At 35.0% G+C, this 22,928-nt stretch overlaps 1 protein-coding gene across 7 annotated transcripts in view; it reads right to left on the minus strand.

Moving 5' to 3' along the window:
• DMXL1 (Dmx like 1) overlaps nucleotides 1-22,928 on the minus strand; it is a 125,306-nt gene that overhangs the window by 97,761 nt on the left and 4,617 nt on the right. For all 7 annotated transcript variants that reach the window (XM_061422995.1, XM_061422994.1, XM_061422993.1 and 4 more), the window contains exons 2-5: nucleotides 13,235-13,360; nucleotides 11,481-11,552; nucleotides 8,430-8,508; nucleotides 4,329-4,461 (exon numbers count right to left, since the gene is read on the minus strand). In XM_061422995.1, coding sequence (XP_061278979.1) covers nucleotides 4,329-4,461; nucleotides 8,430-8,508; nucleotides 11,481-11,552; nucleotides 13,235-13,360 — 410 coding nt within the window. The remainder of the gene's footprint in view (nucleotides 1-4,328; nucleotides 4,462-8,429; nucleotides 8,509-11,480; nucleotides 11,553-13,234; nucleotides 13,361-22,928) is intronic.

Below are 22,928 nucleotides of genomic sequence, written 5' to 3' on the forward strand. Positions count from 1 at the left end.
AAGAGGCAGGTCAGGTGGTCTGGTATTCCCATCTCTTTCAGAATTTTCCACAGTTTATTGTGATCCACACAGTCAAAGGCTTTGGTATAGTCAATAAAGCAGAAGTAGACGTTTTTCTGGAACTCTCTTCCTTTTTCCATGATCCAATGGATGTTGGCAATTTGATCTCTAGTTCCTCTGCCTTTTCTAAAACCAGCTTGAACATCTGGAAGTTCACGGTTCACATATTGTTGAAGCCTGGCTTGGAGAATTTTGAGCATTACTTTACTAGCATGTGAGATGAGTGCAATTGTGCAGTAGTTTGAGCATTCTTTGGCATTGCCTTTCTTTGGGATTGGAATGAAAACTGACCTTTTCCAGTCCTGTGGCCACTGCTAAGTTTTCCAAATTTGCTGGCATATTGAGTGCATCACTTTCACAGCATCATCTTTCAGGATTTGAAATAGCTCCACTGGAATTCCATCACCTCCACTAGCTTTGTTCGTAGTGATGCTTCCTAAGGCCCACTTGACTTCACATTCTAGGATATCTGGCTCTAGGTGAGTGATCACACCATCATGATTATCTGGGTCATGAAGATCTTTTCTGTATAGTTCTTCTGTGTATTCTTGCCACTTCTTAATATCTTCTGCTTCTGTTAGGTCCATACCATTTCTGTCATTTACAGAGTCCATCTTTGCATGAAATGTTCCCTTGAAATTTCTTGAAGAGATCTCTAGTCTTTCCCATTCTGTTGTTTTCCTCTATTTCTTTGCATTGATTGCTGAGGAAGGCTTTCTTATCTCTCCTTGCTATTCTTTGGAACTCTGCATTCAAATGGTTGTATCTTTCCTTTTCTCCTTTGCCTTTTGCTTTTCTTCCTTTTACAGCTATTTTTCTTCCTTTCACAGTAAGGCCTCCTCAGACCGCCATTTTGCTTTTTTGCATTTCTTTTTCTTGGGGATGGTCTTGATCCCTGTCTCCTGTACAATGTCACAAACCTCCATCCATAGTTCATCAGATAATGTCTATCAGATCTAGTCCCTTAAATCTATTTCTCACTTTCACTGTATAATCATAAGGGATTTGATTTAGGTCATATTGTATGGTCTAGTGGTTTTCCCCACTTTCTTCAATTTAAGTCTGAATTTGGCAATAAGGAGTTCATGATCTGAGCCACAGTCAGCTCCTGGTCTTGTTTTTACTGACTGTATAAAGCTTCTCCATCTTTGGCTGCAAAGAATATAATTAACCTGATTTGAGTGTTAGCCATCTGGAGATGTCCATGTGTAGAGTATTCTCTGGTGTTGTTGGAAGAGGGTGTTTGCTATGACCAGTGCGTTGTCTTGGCAAAACTCTATTAGACTTTGCCTTGCTTCGTTCTACACTCCAAGGCCAAATTTGCCTGTTACTCCAGGTGTTTCTTGACTTCCTACTTTTGCATTCCTGTCCCCTATAATGAAAAGGACATCTTTTTTGGGTGTTAGTTATAAAAGGTCTTGTAGGTCTTCATAGAACCGTTCAACTTCAGCTTCTTCAGCATTACTGGTTGGGGCATAGACTTGTATTACAGTGGTATTGAATGGTTTGCCTTAGAAATGAACAGAGATCATTCTGTTGTTTTTGAGACTGCATCCAAGTACTGCATTTCAGACTCTTTTGTTCACTATGATGGCTACTCCATTTCTTCTAAGGATCAATCTTCAGTTGATCCTAGAATAAAACTTGCATAGTTTCCAGTCCAAGGCTTAATTGTTTACTTAAGTAATAAACCACTTCAAATAAATGAGTATGTCTAGTCCAAGTTACTAGGACTCTGTATAACTCTGTTTTTTAACTTAAGATTCTCTCCCTCTTCCAAATGTTTGAAATACATTTCAAATTCTCAGTTCAACCCAAGAAGCCCCTTACCAGATTTGCAGTGATTACACTACAGCACTTCTTTGCTCTTCTCTCCCCGCAATCTTATATGAAAGACTCAAAAGCAAAGCCACAGCTCTTTCTAAGGAATTATCTTTTTTGCAAAATCCTATTTCCTCTCTATATTTAAACCCTTTTTAATACCCATGATCTGATTATGGGGTAAAAAAAAAACCACAGAACTAGCTCCTCTGAAATCTCCTTTGTAAATTCTCTATATAGGATATCTGCCTTACTCTGACTTTGGTATGTGATAGATGGCTCAGTGGTCAAGAATCCCCCTGCCAATTCAGGAGAAGATATTGGGTTGGGAACATCCCCTGGAGAAGGAAATGACAACTCATTCCAGTATTCTTGCCTTGGTAATACCATAGACAGAGGAGACTAGGGGGGCTACAGTTCATGGGGTCTCAAGAAGAGATGGAGACAACTTAGCAACTAAACAGCTGCTTCACATAAAACTGACTCAGGAAGAATGGCCTACCTTACATCCTGTCATACTGATTTACTGGTATACTGTTTATCTCCACCCACCCTATATTCTAAGCACTGTTACCACTGCCTGGAATATGACAAGCACTCAACAAATATTTGTTGGAATGAATGAAAGAAATTTGGACTTGCTATCTAAAGAACATAAGAAAAATTAAGCCTACTGATTCATACTTCCATAAAGTATGATACTAATTTTATGCTCTTATTAACAGTATATATTAGAGTACCTTTTCTCTACTCACTCACTAGTAATAGATTTTATTCATTCTTTTCTTTATGGATATTTTGCATTTTGTGATTTTTGAGGGAGGTAAGTCAACTCAATATGCTGCTCATTATTCACATATAATACTTCAAAAATTTTTCTTGAAACATTTTTCTCTTTGTCCATTTGTTTACTTCTGAAATATCTACTGCCGTTGAATTAATTTTTAAAACCTCCTTTTAAAAATAGCATTAACCCAAAATTGCATATATTTCCCATTGAGTTTTTGGGTTTTTTTCCTTACAATCTTTTTGCTTCACAAAAGATTTTTATTGATACCCAAAACTATTAATTTTTTCCTTTTCTTTCTTTTCAGTTTTTAGCTGTTGTGTCATACTTAGAAAAATTTCCACAACTCTAAAATAGCATTTGTCATCCAATAGTGATAGCACACAAATGACAACTAATAGCCCAATATACAATTTTTAATTTCCCAATAGTGACATTTAAAAAAGGCAAAAAGAAACAGGTGAAATTAATTATATTTTAAACTCCAGTACTTTGGCCACCTCATGCAAAGAGCTGACTCATTGGAAAAGACTGATGCTGGGAGGCATTGGGGGCAGGAGGAGAAGGGGACGACAGAGGATGAGATGGCTGGATGGCATCACTGACTCGATGGACGTGAGTCTGAGTGAACTCCAGGAGTTGGTGATGGACAGGGAGGCCTGGCGTGCTGAGATACTGGGTGGCAAAGAGTCGGACATGACTGAGCGACTGAACTGAACTGAATCCAATATATCAAAAACATTATCATTTCAGTATGTAATCAACTAAAACTTAGACTTTCACATTCTTTTGCTTAAAACTTTTGAAATCCAGTGTGTATTTTATACTTTTAGGACATGTCAATTCAGTCTAGCCATATTTCAAGTGCTCAAGTGAGATGTGGCTAGTTGCTATCATACCTGATATGGCAGTATTAAAATATGAAAATTTACTGGTATTTTCATCTGAATTTTTGTTGTTGTATACATATTATTTTTTCTTCCTTTTAAATTTGTTTTAGTGCCAAGTATGAAGGAGATTCTAACTTTGCTTTCTCCTCCACAGAGCTAGTAAGCTGCCTTCTTGATGTAAAATGCCACCTTACATACTGAATCTCTGTGTACTTGGGTCTAACCCTGGACCCTAATCTATCCATTCCTGTATCAACAACAAATGGCTTGATCTGTTGTAGCTTTAGAATTAGTTTTACTATACTCTATGTCTTCATTCTTTTCTTTCAGAATTTTCCTTTTCTTGCCGTATGTGTCCTTTTAATATTTTGAACTCCACTCACAAGTAGAAATTCCAATAAGATTTTGATAAGAGTGATTATTCAACATATAGATTAATTTGGGAAAAATATACTTCTTCACAATGGGAAAATTCAGTCAAAACTATGAAAGGTATCTTTGTCTTCCTTTTGTATAATTTAGAATGCTCTTATGGGCCTTACACATTTCTGTTTCTTCCTATGCGTTTTATTCAACAACTTAAAAAAAAAAAAGGATCTGCAGAGCATGGGAAATGGTGACTGTTCTATATATAAGAAAAGGTATGTCACAATTATAAAAAAAATCAATACTTTTTATGTTAGTATGCTTTTATACAAACGAAAATGCATTTATATCATAAGACCATATGAAATAGATTTATTCGTTTAACCCCCTAACTAATTGCTTACTTGCACTGCCAAATGCATCTCCAATCCCCAAAGTTAAGATCTGTTTTATCTGGATTTCCATCTTCAGCTGGCTTCTCCAAGTTATTATTGGACCAGAGTTGCAAACAGCTGGAACCAGTTAAAAGACGATTACCTGAAAAAATATGTATCATCCACCAATAATTATTTAGGTATTTAATTAGTGACTTAAGTTACATGCTCAGGAGTTTCATATAATACTGTAAAGAATACCACTTTTTTAAAAAGTCAAATAAAAAGAGATTTGGGTTATGAGGGAGTAAAGCTATATTTTAACTTTGTTGAAGAAGCTTAGACAGAAAGCAGAACAGATCTTGTAATCTCTCCTTCAACAAACATTTAATGAGCATCATCTTTCTAACAGGCACTGTGCTAGGCACTGGCAATACAACGACAAATGAGACACTGTCCTTTTTCATGCTGGGTTCACATTCCAGTAGAGAAATATTATGAGCATAAGCATGGAAATATGTGAGTTCCTATATTCCAGAGAATGCTTCATAATCTCCTTATGGTTAAGGGATAAAGCACATAGTAGACCTAAGAAAAGAAGTAAGGTTGGGGGGGAAAAAAAGCCATCATATTGTGAAGCATTTTTGAGGTTTGTAAGGAGTTTAGTTTGTTACAAGCAGCTGGGAGTTAGAAGATTTTATATGGAGGGATAGTTTGCGGAGTGGATCTGTATTCTACAACAAGGGGTCTCAGCTGGGAGGGGTGTCAATAGATAGACGTGAAGAGGCATATAAACCTCCTCCAATAACATACATGCAAAAGTATAGGTATACTATGTGCATTTTTCTAGAGATAACCCATAATTTTCACCATACTTTCACTGACTTTAGATAGGAAATCCCTGTGTCTAAATGCCAAGTAAGTTACTTAATTAGCTATGTGAATTTGGTCAAGTTGGGCAACCTCTGAGCCTCAGTTTTCTCACCTATAAAATTAGAAATTTGTGTAGAGTTGTTGTAAGAATTAGCTATTATATATATAATGTATCTGGCACAGGCTAGGCACTTAGCAGAAGCTCAATAAATAGTAGCAATTAGGTGGAACGTCTCATAGATGGATAAAAACCACCCAGACAGAACTAACAAGACATTCCATTTAAATATGGTTATTATTCCACTGTTGAGCTTACCAACAAACATACCTGTTCTTTTTTTGCTGAGATATAATTGACATGTACCATTATATTACTTTCAGTTTGTAACACAATGATTCAATATTTGTATATAGTGTGAAATGACTACCACAGTAAGTCTAGTTAACATTCATCAACACATATGGTTACAATATTTTTTTCTTGTGATGAGAACTTTTAAGATTTACTCTTTCTCTGCAATGGTTCAAATACACAGTACAGAATTAAGCATAGTTGCCATGTCATGCATTACATACCAGGATTTATTTCATAACTCATAACCTTCACCTATTTTATCTACTCTCCCCAACCCACACTTCTCCAACCACTACCTGACTTCTCAGTATCTGCGAATTCAACTTTGATAAGTTTTCTTTAACATAAACTAAGAGCGAAATTAAGGTATCCCCCCAAATTAAGAAATTAATATAGAATGCAAAATAATTCACCTTAGTTACAGAATGAAACAAAAGTAGGTAGGGTATAGTATAATACATTGACTTGAACAGAAAGGGCAAAGGTATGGCTATCACAGGAGGGAAAAAGAAAGCGTTAAGTCTAAAATAGTAAATCTTAGGATTTTAGCAAGATGCAATGGTGGGTCTGGTAGCAATACAAAGGTAATAGTCAGTTTACTAGCATCACTTGAAAAATATTCTTTATATCCAATGCCTGGCATATACTAATAAGGTATATTCATCCTAGCGGATTCATGTTGATGTATGGCAAAACCAATACAATATTGTAAAGTAATTAGCCTCCAATTAAAATAAATATAAATTAAAAAAGAAAAACTAAAATACTAATTTTCACTTAATATATTCTAAATCTGTTTATAAATAGTTATAAAGTTATCTGAAAAAACAATAATAGCTCCCAAATATATAATAATAACCCATTTCTGAACCAAAACCTCTAAATTTTAAACTTTTGATTATAAAAAGAAAAATAATAAAATTTTCTGTGAATTTTAACTAAATCATGATTTAAAAGATAACCGTCATGAACTATTGGCAAGTCAGTAGCAGATATGTTAAGAAAATAAGTAGTTACCTTCTAATAGAACTCTGTAATGATAATTTCAAAGGAACTAAAATACTATCAATATCAATAATAATATCAATACTACCTTCTGAATCTGAAGCATTAGTACTTACAGACCACAGTTACAGAAATTCCAAGCAACTACCAAGTCATTACTAAAGAACACTCACTTCAAATAAAAATTGTTTTTATTATAGTTATTCATAAGAGACTTCAAGTATCCAGTTCACTTGCTAACAATATTTTTTATAGGTAAGTACTAAAATACCTTTTTACAGAAAGCATCAAGTACATTCATAGTTAACCATTCTTGATAGGTTAAGTAATCTGCTCATGATCACAAAACTTCTAGTCATATATATAAACATTTATTGACAGTTTAATATATGACGGGCCCCAGATAAATTACAGAATAAAATAGAATCTAAGACCTTGTCTAAAAAAATAAATAAATAATTACAATAAATTGTAGTGTTATCATAGAATAACCATATAATTTATCATCCAAACAGGAACACTTGTGAAAATAAAGGTAACACTATTAATAATTATATGAGAACAACAGGCATAAACTGGACATGAGTAACCTTATACACAGTAGAGTTAAATACAAAGTGCCTTACTAAATGCCAAATTTGAATCCAGGTTAAATTTTTACTCTTCTCACTGTACGCATAAAATACACATGCAAGATGCCAGCTAGCAACAAGCATCAAGCTCATGAGAGAAAATATTTTAAAACATTGTGAATTTTTAAAATCTGAAGTAATCTCTTTATCTTCTAAAACAATTTCGCAAGGTTCTGAACTTTGTATTCTAAATTAACATTTTTTCCTCAGCCATTTTATCTACTATACATAACTGCATCTCATATCTGTGTATTCCTCTCATCAGTCACTCGATATGAACTGAGCACCTACAATGATAAAGGCACTGAAACAAGTTATTTCTCATTCAGACTACTGTGAATGCACTTTTCAAAGGTAATTAAAATACAATATTTACCTTCCTGTTCCTCTTGTCTCTGATCATTCTAAGACACTGCTACCAGAAAAATCGGGCAAAATCATAAATCTTAGTTTGCCACTAGCCACTTTCAAAAACCTATACATTTTATACAATTTAAAATAATTAAGTTATTTAATTATTTACATGACTGTAAAGGCTTTCCATCTGCTGTATTCTTATCTCTTCACAAAACTCACTCCAGTCTCAGTGAAGTACTAACCAGTATCAGAACATATCCTATGCTTTCTTTCTCTATTTCTTTGCTCACTCTGGTAAACTGGTAAAAATTGTTTTAGGACTATTTTTTAATGCAGAAATAGATAATACATACATATACACATTATCTCTCCTTAGAATTCACTTGTTTATTTCCATCCTCAACCCATCCCCGCTCCCTGGTGACTCAGATGGTAAAGAATCTGCCTGCAATGCAGGAGACCAGAGTTTTGACTGGGTCAGAAAGATCCCCTGAAGAAGGGAATGGCTACCCACTTTGGTATTCTTGCCTGGGGAATTCCATGGACAGAGGAGCTTGGCAGGCTACAGACCACGGGGTCACAAAGAATCTGGACACAAAACTGACTAACACTTTCACTTTCAACCTATCCCCACCCTCTACTCTCATGTTAAAAGGCTCCCCTTCAATGAAATTTTGATTCTTCAAAGACAATTAGTGTCTGCTTCCCAAAACAACATACTCCTACAACAGCTGGACACTATTATGGTGCATGTTTCCTCATTTCAGTATAAACTCTAAAACTGCGCAACTTGTTTTACTTACTTTTGGGTTCTCTATCATTTCACATAAAGCAGAACTGAAATACATGAAAGTAAAAACAAGCAATAGCCTAGACAAGTTTTATTTCAGTTAATCCTTCTTTTCTTACCTGCAGGATCCCAAGTTATATTGTGTGCTATGGAGTCCAGAAAAAATTGGCCACTTTTCTGCCACTGACTATATAATTCCTAAAATTTGAAAAGAAAAGGTCATTTAGTCTATTATTGGCATCTTCTCTGTCAAATGTATACACTGACACTAATTATTTTTAATAATACATGTACTCATTTTTTGAGGTATAATTGAGCACTGAGTCATATTTGAAGAGAATAAAATGTTCAGTCTAGTCAAGAAAAATAAAGAGCATGTGATGGAGATCAATGAGAGCATATCCAGTCCTGGAAGGTCCAAAAGTCTGTCTTTACTATATTTAGACAATCAATAAGTATCTGCCACTAGGACAATATACGTATTAACCTCAAACGTTTAAAGTTACTATTATTACTTTATTATTATTATTATAGCTACAAAGGTTTAATTTTAAATATGCCTGTGTCTCTGCTATTTGAAGATCCCTCCTCTTTTACTGTTTCACCTTCACCTGAGGGCACGTGGTAAGTGTGAAGATTCAGAATAAGAGATGTTAACACCCCTCTTATATAAATATAAAGGCTTTTCATCCCTTACAGCAGTATTTTTCAAACTTTTTTAACATGCAGATCAGTAAGAAATATACATTGCACTGTAACCCAGAATACATATATGCATACACATAAATGCAATCTAAGTTTACTCTTAATACATGTGATGAACTCTAACATTTCTATTCTTTTTCATTTTCTTATAAAGTCAGGTTGTGGCCTACTAAGTTGACTTCTCTAACCTCTAATAGATTGAGACCCATAAACACTCTCTGAGTGTAGTGGTTCCCATACTTTGGTATGAAAATAATGTGAAATGTTTACTAAAAACTCACACTCTCAAGACCCATGCCCAAATGTTCAGATTCAAAAGGTCCTGGACTGGGCACAGAAATCTGTACTTTAAACCAACATCTCCAAGTGATTTTGATACAGGTGACCTGCTGAATACGCTTTTATGAAACACTATATGGGCTTCCCTGGTGGCTCAGATGGTAAAGAATTCGCCTGTGAAGCTGGAGACCTGGATTCAATCCCTGGGTTGGGAAGATCCCCTGGAAGAGGGCATGGCAACCCACTCCAGTATTCTTGCCTGGAGAATCACCATGGACAGAGAAGCCTCGCGGGCTACAGTCCATGGGGTCACAGAGAGTCAGACACAACTGAGCAACTAAGCACATTTTGCAGAAATGGCTCTCAATCATCAGAAGACTTCCTCTACAACTAGATGAACAAGTACGTAGGCAGTCCCACAGGTACAGATTTACAATTCCCCAGAGCAGGGCCTGGACACACTATCAACTAGTGATTCTGAAGTGCACCTCTTGTGAAAAACTACCATCTTGACAGAATATTCCAGAATGTACAAATAAAATAATATTTTTATGAGGCTCTAAAGATTCTCTGATACTATATCTTGGAATTAAAGATTCTGAGCATCTTTCAAGTTAATAATTTTTCCATTTGATCCAGTTTTCCCTTTACTCATCAGGCTTTTTTCCCTGCCCTCTCTGCAAACTCAGTGCTGCTACCAATAAACCAGCCTCTTCTTATTGAATTTTTCAGACTATTATATTAAACAATTATAAGAGTTATAACTGAAATTCTCAATTCTACTTTTATTAATAAAGGCATTTTAACATAAAAAACTGATTTTTTAAAGTCAGTTATTTCATTCAACAAATATTTATTGACTAGTATTTGGAATACAGTGTTTTAGAAGGAACAACCACCTATAAAATATGTTTTTAGTACTATCAACTACTAATTCCTAAGGGTATGAGAGCCTCTAACACTGGATTCATAGATAATAATATAAACACAAACAGAAATGAGAGAAGTGTGGATTCTCCTTCCATGAAAGTTTTAAATGGATATCAATTAACCTAGAGAAAATATTTTTCATTAACACAAGGTAAGGAAAAAGAATGTTCACACCTAGGGATCAAGACAACTAGTTTCACTCTTAGATCTCTGGCTCAACTGCTGTTTCATTGCTCAAGTCACATATTTTTGAACCTCTGCTGCCTTATTTATAAAAAAGAAATAACAGCTGTCCAACTAAGTCAGAGGGAATTTGTAAGATATTAATAAGCTAAGTGAAAATGAAATGAAAACTATCAAAGGATACATAAGATAAATCTATTATTAACACATTGTTTAATTTTTCACATTTAACACATTTCCAGTCTTTGAAATCAAGAATAAATAGATGTTAAACAATTTTGGAATTGAGCAAAGAGCCGCTTAAGGCTGACTTGCCTAATATCAAACAGCTAAAGAGCAGCAGATAAACCATTTCTATGACTCCTACTACAATGGTCTTTAGACCACACTATGCTGATCCTGTTTCACTTAAAATCAGTAGTTTAACCTTCAGTAGAGATGGGTAAAATACCCTGGTCTGCTATGTTTAAGAGTATCAAAACACAAAAAATCTACTACATAACCTCAATATTTATAAACTATTGTTTTAAGCAACTTTCAGAACTATTCCTGAATATAGATTCCTTATAAAGAAAAAACATTCACTGACCCACTAACAATTATTACATGATTTAATAAGCGCAAGAAATTAAGTCCAAGGGGTATGTTAAGATTTTGCAATCAAAACATGTCACTTTAAGAACAAAATATACAAAGAAAAAAGCTATACAAAAGAAGATCACAGAAACAAAAATAAGTACCACATATGACTGGACAATGATATTTGCCACTATTAATAAAGTAATTGACAAATTTCAAGTTGTTGACTCTTCAAATACTTAATAAAAGAAAAAAATGACAGACGGGGAAAAAAAGGCATTTCAAGATAATTCAGTAAGCACAATTTAGTTTAATTCTACTTCAATGAAACATTTACACATTTTAAAGAAGGAAGTGGCATTTAGCATGTTGTCTTTATTTACAGTGTACAATTTATACTGATTTATGTGACAATCACTCTAATTTTGTAGTCTTAAAAATGTTATCTTTTAATACACATTTCCATTTCTAATAGAAAAAGATAAATTACTGACCAAATTTTTCTTTTGCTTCGGTAGGTTAACTGGTTCAAAAACAGAAATAACATTTCCATAGGATGCTGCAATCTTTTAAAAAGAAAAAACAAAGAAAACTTATAAATATGTTGTTACTTATGAATCAAAAGAGCAAAGGAAATGAATAGTATAACTTACAAAATACCCAACACAAAATTTCTTTCAGCAATACTTGAGAATGTCAGTTTTGGGGTTACCACATCTGGGTCAGAATCCCAGCACTGTCACTTACTGTATACCAGCAAGGTAATCTCTTTGAACCTCAGTTTCCCTATCTATATTTACAATACGTATTACATTATCTTCCTAGTAGAATTGAGGGTTGAAGTAACATCTGTAAAGCATCTGGTAAAGACGCTAAATGTTAATTCCCTTCCTCACATAAGAAAATGTATTAATGTATTCCTTATGGAATTTGATGACTTAAAAATCAGTTTTTAGGTTATCTGTCCTCGAAAGTTCACAATTCTGTCAGTGTATATTTAAATTATTGGAGATAAAACTTAAATCTATTCCTTTGTGAACTCTTTAAGAAGTATACTTTTTCAATATTCTATTTGAGTATCTTTAAAATGTACCCCTTAATGAAAAATAAACCTTGCTGGCTTTGTTTTATGAAGTAGCTACAACTGCAGCCTGAGTGAGTCACAAATGAAGAATATTAAAACATCAGAAATCAGATATATAGATAGAATGAATGATCAGGAATAGAAATAAGAACATATAACCTAGTGAAGAAGAGTAAGAAATGAGGATATAACATACATATGGGAGTGGATATTTTTATATTTTTAAGATATTTTTCTTAGGAGTTCTGAGAATACAGAAATCATCTACACTGAGTTCATCCAGGAGTGTTTAGTTTGTGCCTTTATGTGTGGCTAGGATTTCAAACTGCAGTGAGTGTTCAATTTTAGAAATAGGGCACAGTATGAATACAAGTGTAAATACTAAAAGAAGTAAAGTATGTTGGGAGGTGACTGACCATCAGCCCAGCCAGAAACAGAATAATGAACACGAGGCCAAAAAGGTAGGTGTGAGTGGGCTAAAGAAAGTCTCAAACCAAGGTGAACAACTTAAACTTTTCTAGAGTAATGGGAATCTAAGAACAGTTTAAAGCAAATGAATAACAAGTAAAATGCAGACAAATTTTCTTAGGAAAACTAATCTGGTAGTACTACAAAGATAAAAACAGTAATGATAAAATATTGATGCCTATGGTATCAAGAAGCACTTCCTTCTAAAATTTAAATTTAAAAAATTATAGCGTTTATATGTTGATTTTTTTTACAAAGTTTATCCCAAAGTTACAAGGAGATAACTACCTGTTTAAAGACAAAGTAGGACTCTAACAATAATTTCTTTTCAGGAGTTTATTTCTAAATAGACTGAAGTTTACTGTTATTCCTTTCCTTCAATCCAATAAATTTTGAAATAAGTAAGCTTTACATTGACTCTACAGGCAATAAATATTATATCTGTCAACTCATGGAGAAAATTATGCTATATTTCAAGATTATACAAGAATATAATTCCTGACAGTCTCTAAGATACATTTAAGTCACGAATTTTGTTCTCTAGGGTACATCTAGAGAGACAAAGAAATCTGTAGCTACATTGTCTTGGAAACACAGTAAGTCTCTAATTCAACAAGAAATGATACTTCAGAGACTATACTGACAAAAACCATACTCAAAACAAATCTCATATTTGTAAATCTCAAGATTACAAACCTTGCCTTGTTGCATTGAACAATCTACACATCCTACTTGAATATTTCCATGTTTAGCTCCTGGGATTATTTGCAGTCTTTCAAAATCACTTCCCAGTATAACAATGTCACATCCAGATGCATAAGCCTAAAAACAAAACAAAAAAGAACAAAATAAAATAAAAATGATAAAATTGTCAACAAAATATTTTATCATATAAAACACTGGTATTAAATATTATATTCTTTTTTTTTTAATCTTTATTATTTGAGAATATTTCCCTTACCTCCCATATACAGACCCATCAGTCAGTCCTATCTGCAAAATATATACCAATTCCTTTCATTTCTTCCATTTTGATTGAATGCTACTGCACTTATCTAAACGACCATAATCTCTCTCCTGCATGATTGCTTATACACTGATCACTTCCATTCTTGCTTCCCTCTATAACTCCTTTCCACACAAAGACAAAAGTCATCTTTTAAAAATGTTTATTACACCAAGTAATTTTCCCTGATTAAGTCCCTTCAATATTTTCCTCATTGGACTTGGAACAAAATCTCAACTTACCTTTGTCAATGTGCTAAATGACTGTCCTAATTTCCCAAATCCATCTCAAGCTACTCTTTCATCCCTTCAAATGGCTCCTGCCCCTATATTACTCTTTTTTCTGTTCCTTGGGCATATCAATCTTTTTCCACCTCAGGGTGGTTAACCTTGCTTCTACCTGTCTGGTGTTTGTCTAACTTCTTTTCAACATTCAAGTCTCAGTTCAGTTCAGTCACTCATTCGTGTCCAACTCTTTGCGACCCCATGAATTGCAGCACGCCAGGCCTCCCTGTCCTGAATATACTCATATTCTTGCTCCCTTTCCTCTAGCATATTCTTCCTCCCTTTCTTCATAGCATATACCACAATTTGTAAATATCTTGCTTGTTATCCATTTCCATCACTACAAGTTCAAGTCCATGACAAAAAGGTAGGGTTCAAGTTCATCTTGTTCTCTGATCTTAGATCACAAAAAGTTTCTTCCATTTAAGAGCACATGACTATCATCCTAGAATTTATATGCAGCATAACTCTGGAAATAAAATATCCATCACAAACTGTTTTCCATCCTGGTAAGTTCTGAAAATCTCAGTAATTCTTTACTTTCTCATCTCTTTTGCACATATACATACAATTTACTTAATGCAAAAAATATTATACTTAATATATATACTTCAAGACCATAAATCCTACGAAGGCCAAAATGGTTCTGTATAAGCTACAAAAAATTTTAGAAAACGGATTTGAGAGAACATACAAATAAATCTGCTCAAATTTATCAAAAAAATTGGGCCTAAACTGGCTGACAGCTTCTAGAGTGGCAGAGTGGGCTTGATTTTGACTTCTGTTCTAGTGCTCTTTCAGTGGTAGCACAGGAACTTCCTTAGTTAAGCATGCTTGCCTGAGATCTTCCTAAAAAGAATTAAGAGAAATCAAGTGTGGTTCTACTAGTGTCACATAGTGGAAAAAACTGGCTCAGAAAACAAACAAAAAACCTCATGATGGTCTGCTCACCTCTGCGTAAATACCCACGACAGGATCACAAGGCTTGTCACAAGATTATCCTCAAGAATAAATTCCAAAAAGCAATTTAAGAAAACTTTTTATTAATGAGCCTCTGAAATACTTTAATATTTTAGAAACTCATTTTCTCCTGAATTTTAAATTTTGATAAAATACTGTCACTGTTTACCAAAATATTATATTAAATGCAGAGTGTTTACAATTTAGATTTTCTTCTCACAACACAAATTTTTTTCAATTTCCATTAGCCAGGATATATATATATATACACACACACACACACACACACACATTTTAATGTGTTCATAACCTCTGCCTTCTTTTCATGTACTGCTATTATCTATCTACTTTTAGATATTGTGTTGCACCTGTTTTTGTCAATCATGACTAAATTTTCCTGAATCAAGTCTCCATTAATCCTGAAGTACCTCACAAAATTATTGCTTAATTAATGTTTAAAACAAGTACTGAATATCTTCAGACTTGATAAATGCAAAGTTATCTCAGAAATAGATACCTACCCAACAGAAAGACACCAACTCATAATACAAATAAACCATGATCATTCAAAGACTTATCCAGTCCTGGATTACCCTTGGTTTTTTCCTGCTACTGTATTATATTATCACAGCCTGTCAGTTAACTTTTCCTTAGTGACAGTACTAGAAGATGCAAAGCTATCTATTCCTAATTTTGGTAACCAGTGAAGTTGCTCAGTCGTGTCTGACTCTTTGCGACCCCATGGACTGTAGCCTACCAGGCTCCTCCATCCACGGAATTTTCCAGGCAAGAGTACTAGATGAGTTGCCATTTCCTTCTCCAGGGGATCTTCCCGACCCAGGGATCGAACCCAGGACTCCTGCATTACAGACAGATGCTTTACTGTCTGAGTCACCAGGGAAGCCCAATTTTGGTAAATTTTTAAGTCAAATAAATGTTATTGATCTTCATCTAGAATATCTCTCTCATTCAGTCTGCCCTTTCTTCTTTCAGAGTTACAACTAGTGGATGGCAATAAACTGGTAAATGGAAAAAACAAAAACAACAAAAAAAGAATATAACCAACTGCAATCCACACTTCATGAGTTGACTATTATCCTTCGGGCTTTATAATAAAAAAAAAATCTGATTTTCTTGACTAGAATTTTAATTTTTATATTTTCAGAGAGGGGCAATGGCACCCCACTCCAGTACTCTTGCCTGGCCCATGGACAGAGGAGCCTGGTAGGCTGCAGTCCATGGGATTGCTAAGAGTCCGGCACGATTGAGCGACTTCACTTTGACTTTTCACTTTCATGCACTGGAGAAGGAAATGGCAACCTACTCCAGTGTTCTTGCCTGGAGAATCCCAGGGACGGGGGAGCCTGGTGGGCTGCTGTCTATGGGGTCACACAGAGTCGGACACGACTAAAGGGACTTAGCAGCAGTGGCATAGTTTATTTGATAATGTAATTAATTAAACAAAAAACGAATTAAAGATTCAAACTATATTTGCATTTTGTTCTGTATCTCAATTATTTTCAAGAGTATGTAAGTATCTCCTTAAAAATCCTGCTGTGCACAGAATACTGGTTGAATAAACTACAGGACATAGGCACAATGGAGTATTACACAGCTATAAAAAGAATGAGGAAAAAACCTATGAACTGACTTGAGTGATTTCTAGGAGATAGTATTAAGTGAAAAACTAAAAAAACAAGTAGAAAAGGGCTGACTTACTTGTCTTTGCCTGACTTACTTCACTTAGCATAATACCCTCTAGATCCACATATTTCGTCACAAATGGCAAGAATTCACTCTTTTTTATGATTAATATTCCATTGTGTGTGTGTGTGTGTAGGCATTGTGTGTACACATATATGGACGAAAATGAATGCATATGTGTATGTGTGTGTGTATACATGTACATATGTATGTATGAATAAATTTAATAATTTAAAAAATCATAACCAGCATCCACTGGTAGATGAATGAAGAAGATGTATATATACACATGTATACACACATACATCTACAGTTCAGTTCAGTTCAGTTCAGTCGCTCAGTCGTGTCCGACTCTTTGCGACCCCATGAATCGCAGCACACCAGACCTCCCTGTCCATCACCAACTCCCGGAGTTCACTCAGACTCACGTCCATCGAGTCAGTGATGCCATCCAGTCATCTCATCCTCTATCATCCCCTTTTCCTCCTGCCCCCAATCCCTCCCAGCATCAGAGTCTTTTCCAATGAGTCAACTCTTTGCATGAGGTGGTCAAAGTACTGGAGTTTCAGCTTTAGCATCATTCCCTCCAAAGAAATCCCAGGGCTGATCTCCTTCAGAATGGACTGGTTGGATCTCCTTGCAGTCTAAGGGACTCTCAAGAGTCTTCTCCAACACCACAGTTCAAAAACATCAATTCTTCGGCACTCAGCCTTCTTCACAGTCTAACTCTCACATTCATACATGACCACTGGAAAAACCATAGCCTTGACTAGACGGACCTTTGTTGGCAAAGTAATGTCTCTGCTTTTGAATATGCTATCTAGTTTGGTCATAACTTTCCTTCCAAGGAGTAAGTGTCTTTTAATTTCATGGCTGCAATCACCATCTGCAGTGATTTTGGAGCCCAAAAAAATAAAGTCTGACACTGTTTCCACTGTTTCCCCATCTATTTCCCATGAAGTGATGGGACCGGATGCCATGATCTTCGTTTTCTGAATGTTGAGCTTTAAGCCAACTGTTTCATTCTCCACTTTCACTTTCATCAAGAGGCTTTTGAGTTCCTCTTCACTTTCTGCCATAAGGGTGATGTCATCTGCATACCCGAGGTTACTGATATTTCTCCCAGCAATCTTGACTCCAGCTTGTGTTTCTTCCAGTCCAGTGTTTCTCATGATGTACTGTGCATGTAAGTTAAATAAGCAGGGTGATAATATACAGCCCTGACGTACTCCTTTTCCTATTTGGAACCAGTCTGTGGTTCCATGTCCAGTTCTAACTGTTGCTTCCTGACCTGCATATAAGGTTTCTCAAGAGGCAGGTCAGGTGGTCTGGTATTCCCATCTCTTTCAGAATTTTCCAGTTTATTGTGATCCACACAGTCAAAGGCTTTGGCATAGTCAATAAAGCAGAAATAGATGTTTTTCTGGAACTCTTTTGTTTTTTCCATGATCCAGCGGATGTTGGCAATCTGATCTCTGGTTCCTCTGCCTTTTCTAAAACCAGCTTCAACATCAGGAAATTTACGGTTCACGTATTGCTGAAGCCTGGCTTGGAGAATTTTGAGCATTACTTTACTAGTGTGTGAGATGAGTGCAATTGTGCAGTAGTTTGAGCATTCTTTGGCATTGCCTTTCTTTGGGATTGGAATGAAAACTGACCATTTCCAGTCCTGTGGCCACTGCTGAGTTTTCCAAATTTGCTGGCATATTGAGTGCAGCACTTTCACAGCATCATCTTTCAGGACTTGGACTAGCTCAACTGGAATTCCATCACCTCCACTAGCTTTGTTCATAGTGATGCTTTCTAAGGCCCACTTGACTTCACATTCCAGGATATCTGGCTCTAGATGAGTGATCACACCATCGTGATTATCTGGGTCATGAAGATCTTTTTTGTACAGTTCTTCTGTGTATTCTTGCCTCCTCTTGTTAATCTGCTTCTGTTATGTCCATACCATTTTTGTCTTTTATTGAGCCCATCTTTGCATGAAATGTTCCCTTGGTATCTCTAATTTTCTTGAAGAGATCTCTAGTCTTTCCCATTTTGTTGTTCCTCTATTTCTTTGCATTGATCGCTGAGGAAGGCGTTCTTATCTCTTCTTGCTATTCTCTGGAACTCTGCATTCAGATGTTCCAAAGCATTCCAAAGATGCTTATATCTTTCCTTTTCTCCTTTGCTTTTCTCTTCTCTTCTTTTCACAGCTATTTGTAAGGCCTCCCCAGACAGCCATACACCCACACATCTTCTTTATTCATTCATCTACCAATGGATGCTAGTTATGATTTCTGAAACTTATTAACACCATAAATAAAGCAATCAGAATGGGGGGGGGGAACAAATGAACTACATTACAAACAAATACTACATCTACACTGAAAGAAAGAAGGCAGGAAAATACTAAGTAATTTATGAACACAGACTTTGACTAATATATTCTCAGCCTTGGAGACTGAGAAGGAAAAAACTTTGGCACCAAAGTTTTATATATACCAAAGCTATACAAGGACACTACAAGAAAACTACAGGCCAATTTCTCTGATGAATATAGATGCAAAAATCTTCAACAGATGCAAAAGACTGATTTCAATAGCACACTAAAAAGATCATACACCATAATCAAGTTGTATTTATCCCTGAGATGCCGGATGGTTCCATAAAAGCCATATATGACAAGCTCACAGCTAATGCAGTCAATGGTAAAAAGCTAAAAGCTTTCCTCTAAGATCAGGAACAAGACAAGGATGCCCACACTTACCAATTCTATTCAACCTAATATTGGAAGTCCCAGCCAGAGTAATTAGGCAAGAAACAGAAATAAAATGCATTTGAATCAGAAAGGAAGATATAATATTGTCTGTTTTCAGAATACAAGATACTACATATAGAAACCCTGAAGTCTCTACCAAAAAACTTTTAGAACTAATAAACAAAGTCAGCAAAGTTGCAGAACACAAAATCAACAAGAAAATAACTGCATTTCTGTACACTAACAATAGACTATTCAAAAAAGAAATTAAGGAAACAATCCAATCTATAACAGCATCAAAAAGAATAAAATACTTTAGAAAAACTTTAACCAGGTGAAAAGTCTTGGACACTGAAAACTATCAAGACACAGATTAAAGAAACTGAAGATTACACAAATAAATGAAAAGACGTCTTTTGTTCTCGAACTAGAAAAGTTAATATTACAATGTCCATACTACACAAAACCATTTATAGATTCAATGTAATTTCTATCAAAATTCCAGTAGCATTTTTCACACAGGGGGAAAAAAAAAATCCTAAAATTCACAATGGAACCACAAAAGACCCCAAATAGCTAAAGCAATCTTAAGGAATAACTAAGCTGGAATCATCACATTTCCTGATTTCAAACTATATTACAAAACTATAATAATCCAAACAATATGGTATCAGCATAAAAACAGACACAGAGACCTAAGGAACAGAATCATAAGCCTAGACATAACCTACACATATATGGTCAATTAATTGTTGACAAAGGTGCCAAGAATATACAATAGAGAAAAGAGAGTTTCTTCAATAAGTTGACACTGGGAAAACTGGACATCCCTGTGCAAAAGAATGAAATTGAACCCGTGTCTTACATCACACACAAAAATAAACTCAAAAATGAATCAAAAACTTAAACTTGAAAAATAAAACTGGAAACAAAACTCCTAGAAGAAAACATAGGGGGAAAGCCCCTTGGCAATCAGTGATGGTTAATGGAACACCAAAAGCACAAGCAATAAAAGCAATAATAAATAAGACTACACTAAACTGCAAGGCTTCTGCACAGCAAAAGAAACCATCAACAAAATGAAAAGGTAACCTTCAAAATGGGAGAAAGTATTTGCAAACTTTATCTGATAAAAAGTTATTATCTAAAATATAGAAAGAGCTCATAATTCAATAGCAAAAACAATCCAATTAAAAATGGGCAGGGGACTCCAACAGACATTTTTCCAAAGAAGATGTACTGATGACCAATAGGTACATGAAAAGACGTTCAATATCACTAATCATCAGGGAAATGCCAATCAAAACTGGATGAGATATCACTTCACACCCATTAGGATGCTATCATCAAAAAGATAAAAGATAAGTGTTGGTAAAAATGTGAAGAAAAGGAATCCTTGTGTACTCTTGGTGAGAATGTAGACTGGCATAGCCACTGTGAAAAACAATACGGAAGAGGACTTCCTTGGTGGTCTAGGGGTTAAGAATCTGCCTGTCAATGCAGGAACACACGTTCAATCCCCGGCCCACATGATTCCACATGTGACAAAGCAACTAAGCCTGTGGGCCCCAACTACTGAGCCCATGGGCCACAACTACTGAAGCCCACACTCTAGAGTCCAAACGCCACAACTACTGAGACTGCGTGCTGCAACTACTGAAGCCCGTGCACGCTAGAGCCCACATCCACAATGAGAAGCCACTGCAATGAGAAGCGCATGCACTGCAGCTAGAGAGTAGTCCCCACTCGCTGCAACTAGCTAAAGCCCACCCACAGCAATGAAGACACTGCACAGGCAAAAGAAACAAAAACAAGCAAGCAAACAAAAACAGTATGGAAGAGTCCTGAAAAAATTAAAAGCAAAACCACCATATGTTCCACCAATTCAACTTGTCCAAAGATGGTGAAATCACTATAAGAGATATCTGCACTCCCATATTCATTCCAGCATTGTTCATAAAAGCCAAGATATGGAAACAGCCTAAGTGTCCATCAGTGAATGAATGGATTTTAAAAAAATATGTTTTATACACATACACAAAAACAAAAGAATATTATTCAGTTACACACAAAAAAATAAAACCCTGCCACTTGTGATAACCTTGAAGGCATTATGCTAAGTCAGAGAAAGACAAATACTGTACATATATATTCCACTTATATGTGGAATCTAAAAACAGTTTTACTAATAGAAATATTTTACTAACAGAATTGAATGGTGATTGCCAGGGGCTGTGGGTGGGAAAATGGGAGACGTTGGTCAAAGGATACAAACTTTCAGTCATAAGATGAGTAAATTCCAGGAATCTAATGTATAGCAGGGTGACTATGGCTAACAATACTATATTGTACAGTTGAAAGTTGCTATTAGAATAAAGCTTTAATGTGTTCATCTTAACAACAAAGTGGTAATTATGTGTGGTAAAGGATATGTTAACTAATCTCATTGTGGTAAATAGTTTATAATATGTATGTGTATCAAGTCATAACATTGTATACTTTAAATTTACACAATGTTAATGCCAATTGTATCTCAATAACGCTTAGGGAAAAAAAAACAGAGCGAGGTGAACCTGTACAGATAATCCAAACTGGGTATCATGCAAAAATCACTTGAAATAGACGCATCTTATGGATATTTTAAATAGATTATTAAAATTAATTCAATCACTAGAGTTTACACAACACGGCAAGTTAATAAGCATTAAGTACACCAAACCAAACTGGGAAAACAAACTTTAAAATGGGCTCTGCACCCAAAGTTCATAGCAGCATTATTTAAACAGCCAACACATGGAAGCAACCTAAGTGTCCATCAACAGATAAATGTATAAAGATGACATGGTACATATATACAATGGACTTATCATAAAAAGAATAAAATATTGTCATTTGCAGTGACATGAATGGATCTAGAGAATACCACACTAAGTGAAGTCAGGGAGAAAAAAAGACAAATATTGTGTGATAGTATTCATATGTGGAATTTAAAAAATTATACAAATCAATCTACACACAAAACAGAAACAGACACGCAGATGAAGAAAACAAACTTAGAGTCACCAAAAGGAAAAGTTCAGTTCAGTTCAGTCGCTCAGTCGTGTCCGACTCTTTGCGACCCCACGAATTACAGCACGCCAGGCAAGGAAAAGGGAAGGGGGCAAATGATAAATAGGAGGATGGGATTAACAGACATGAACTACTAAACAGAAAACAGAAAAGCAATAAGGATTTACTATTTAATACAGGGAATAATATTCAATGTCTTATAATAGCCTATAATGGAAAAATAATCATAATATATACACATATATAAATCCAGATCACTTTGCTGTAAACCTGAAAGTAACACAATATTGTAAATCAACTATACTTCAATTTTTAAAGCTTAACATATTAATAATTCACACATTAACAAACTAAAGAAAAAATAAACAAAATTGTATATATATGATTTAAAAATAATCCATCTCTACTAATCTACCTGGTTTTAAATATACTATACATATTTTAAACCAAAATCTACAGTTTCATAGATTTTTTACAAAACAAATGGTTCTAAAAACTTCAAGTTGCCCTATTATTATTAAAACAATAATTAAAAGAACAGAACTGGTTTATCAAATAAACTGCCATGCTATCCAAGTTTCAAAAGTAATATGCATATATTACAATTGATACACTAGCTGC

Source organism: Bos javanicus, chromosome 7, assembly GCF_032452875.1.
Source record: "Bos javanicus breed banteng chromosome 7, ARS-OSU_banteng_1.0, whole genome shotgun sequence".
NCBI lineage: Eukaryota > Metazoa > Chordata > Mammalia > Artiodactyla > Bovidae > Bos > Bos javanicus.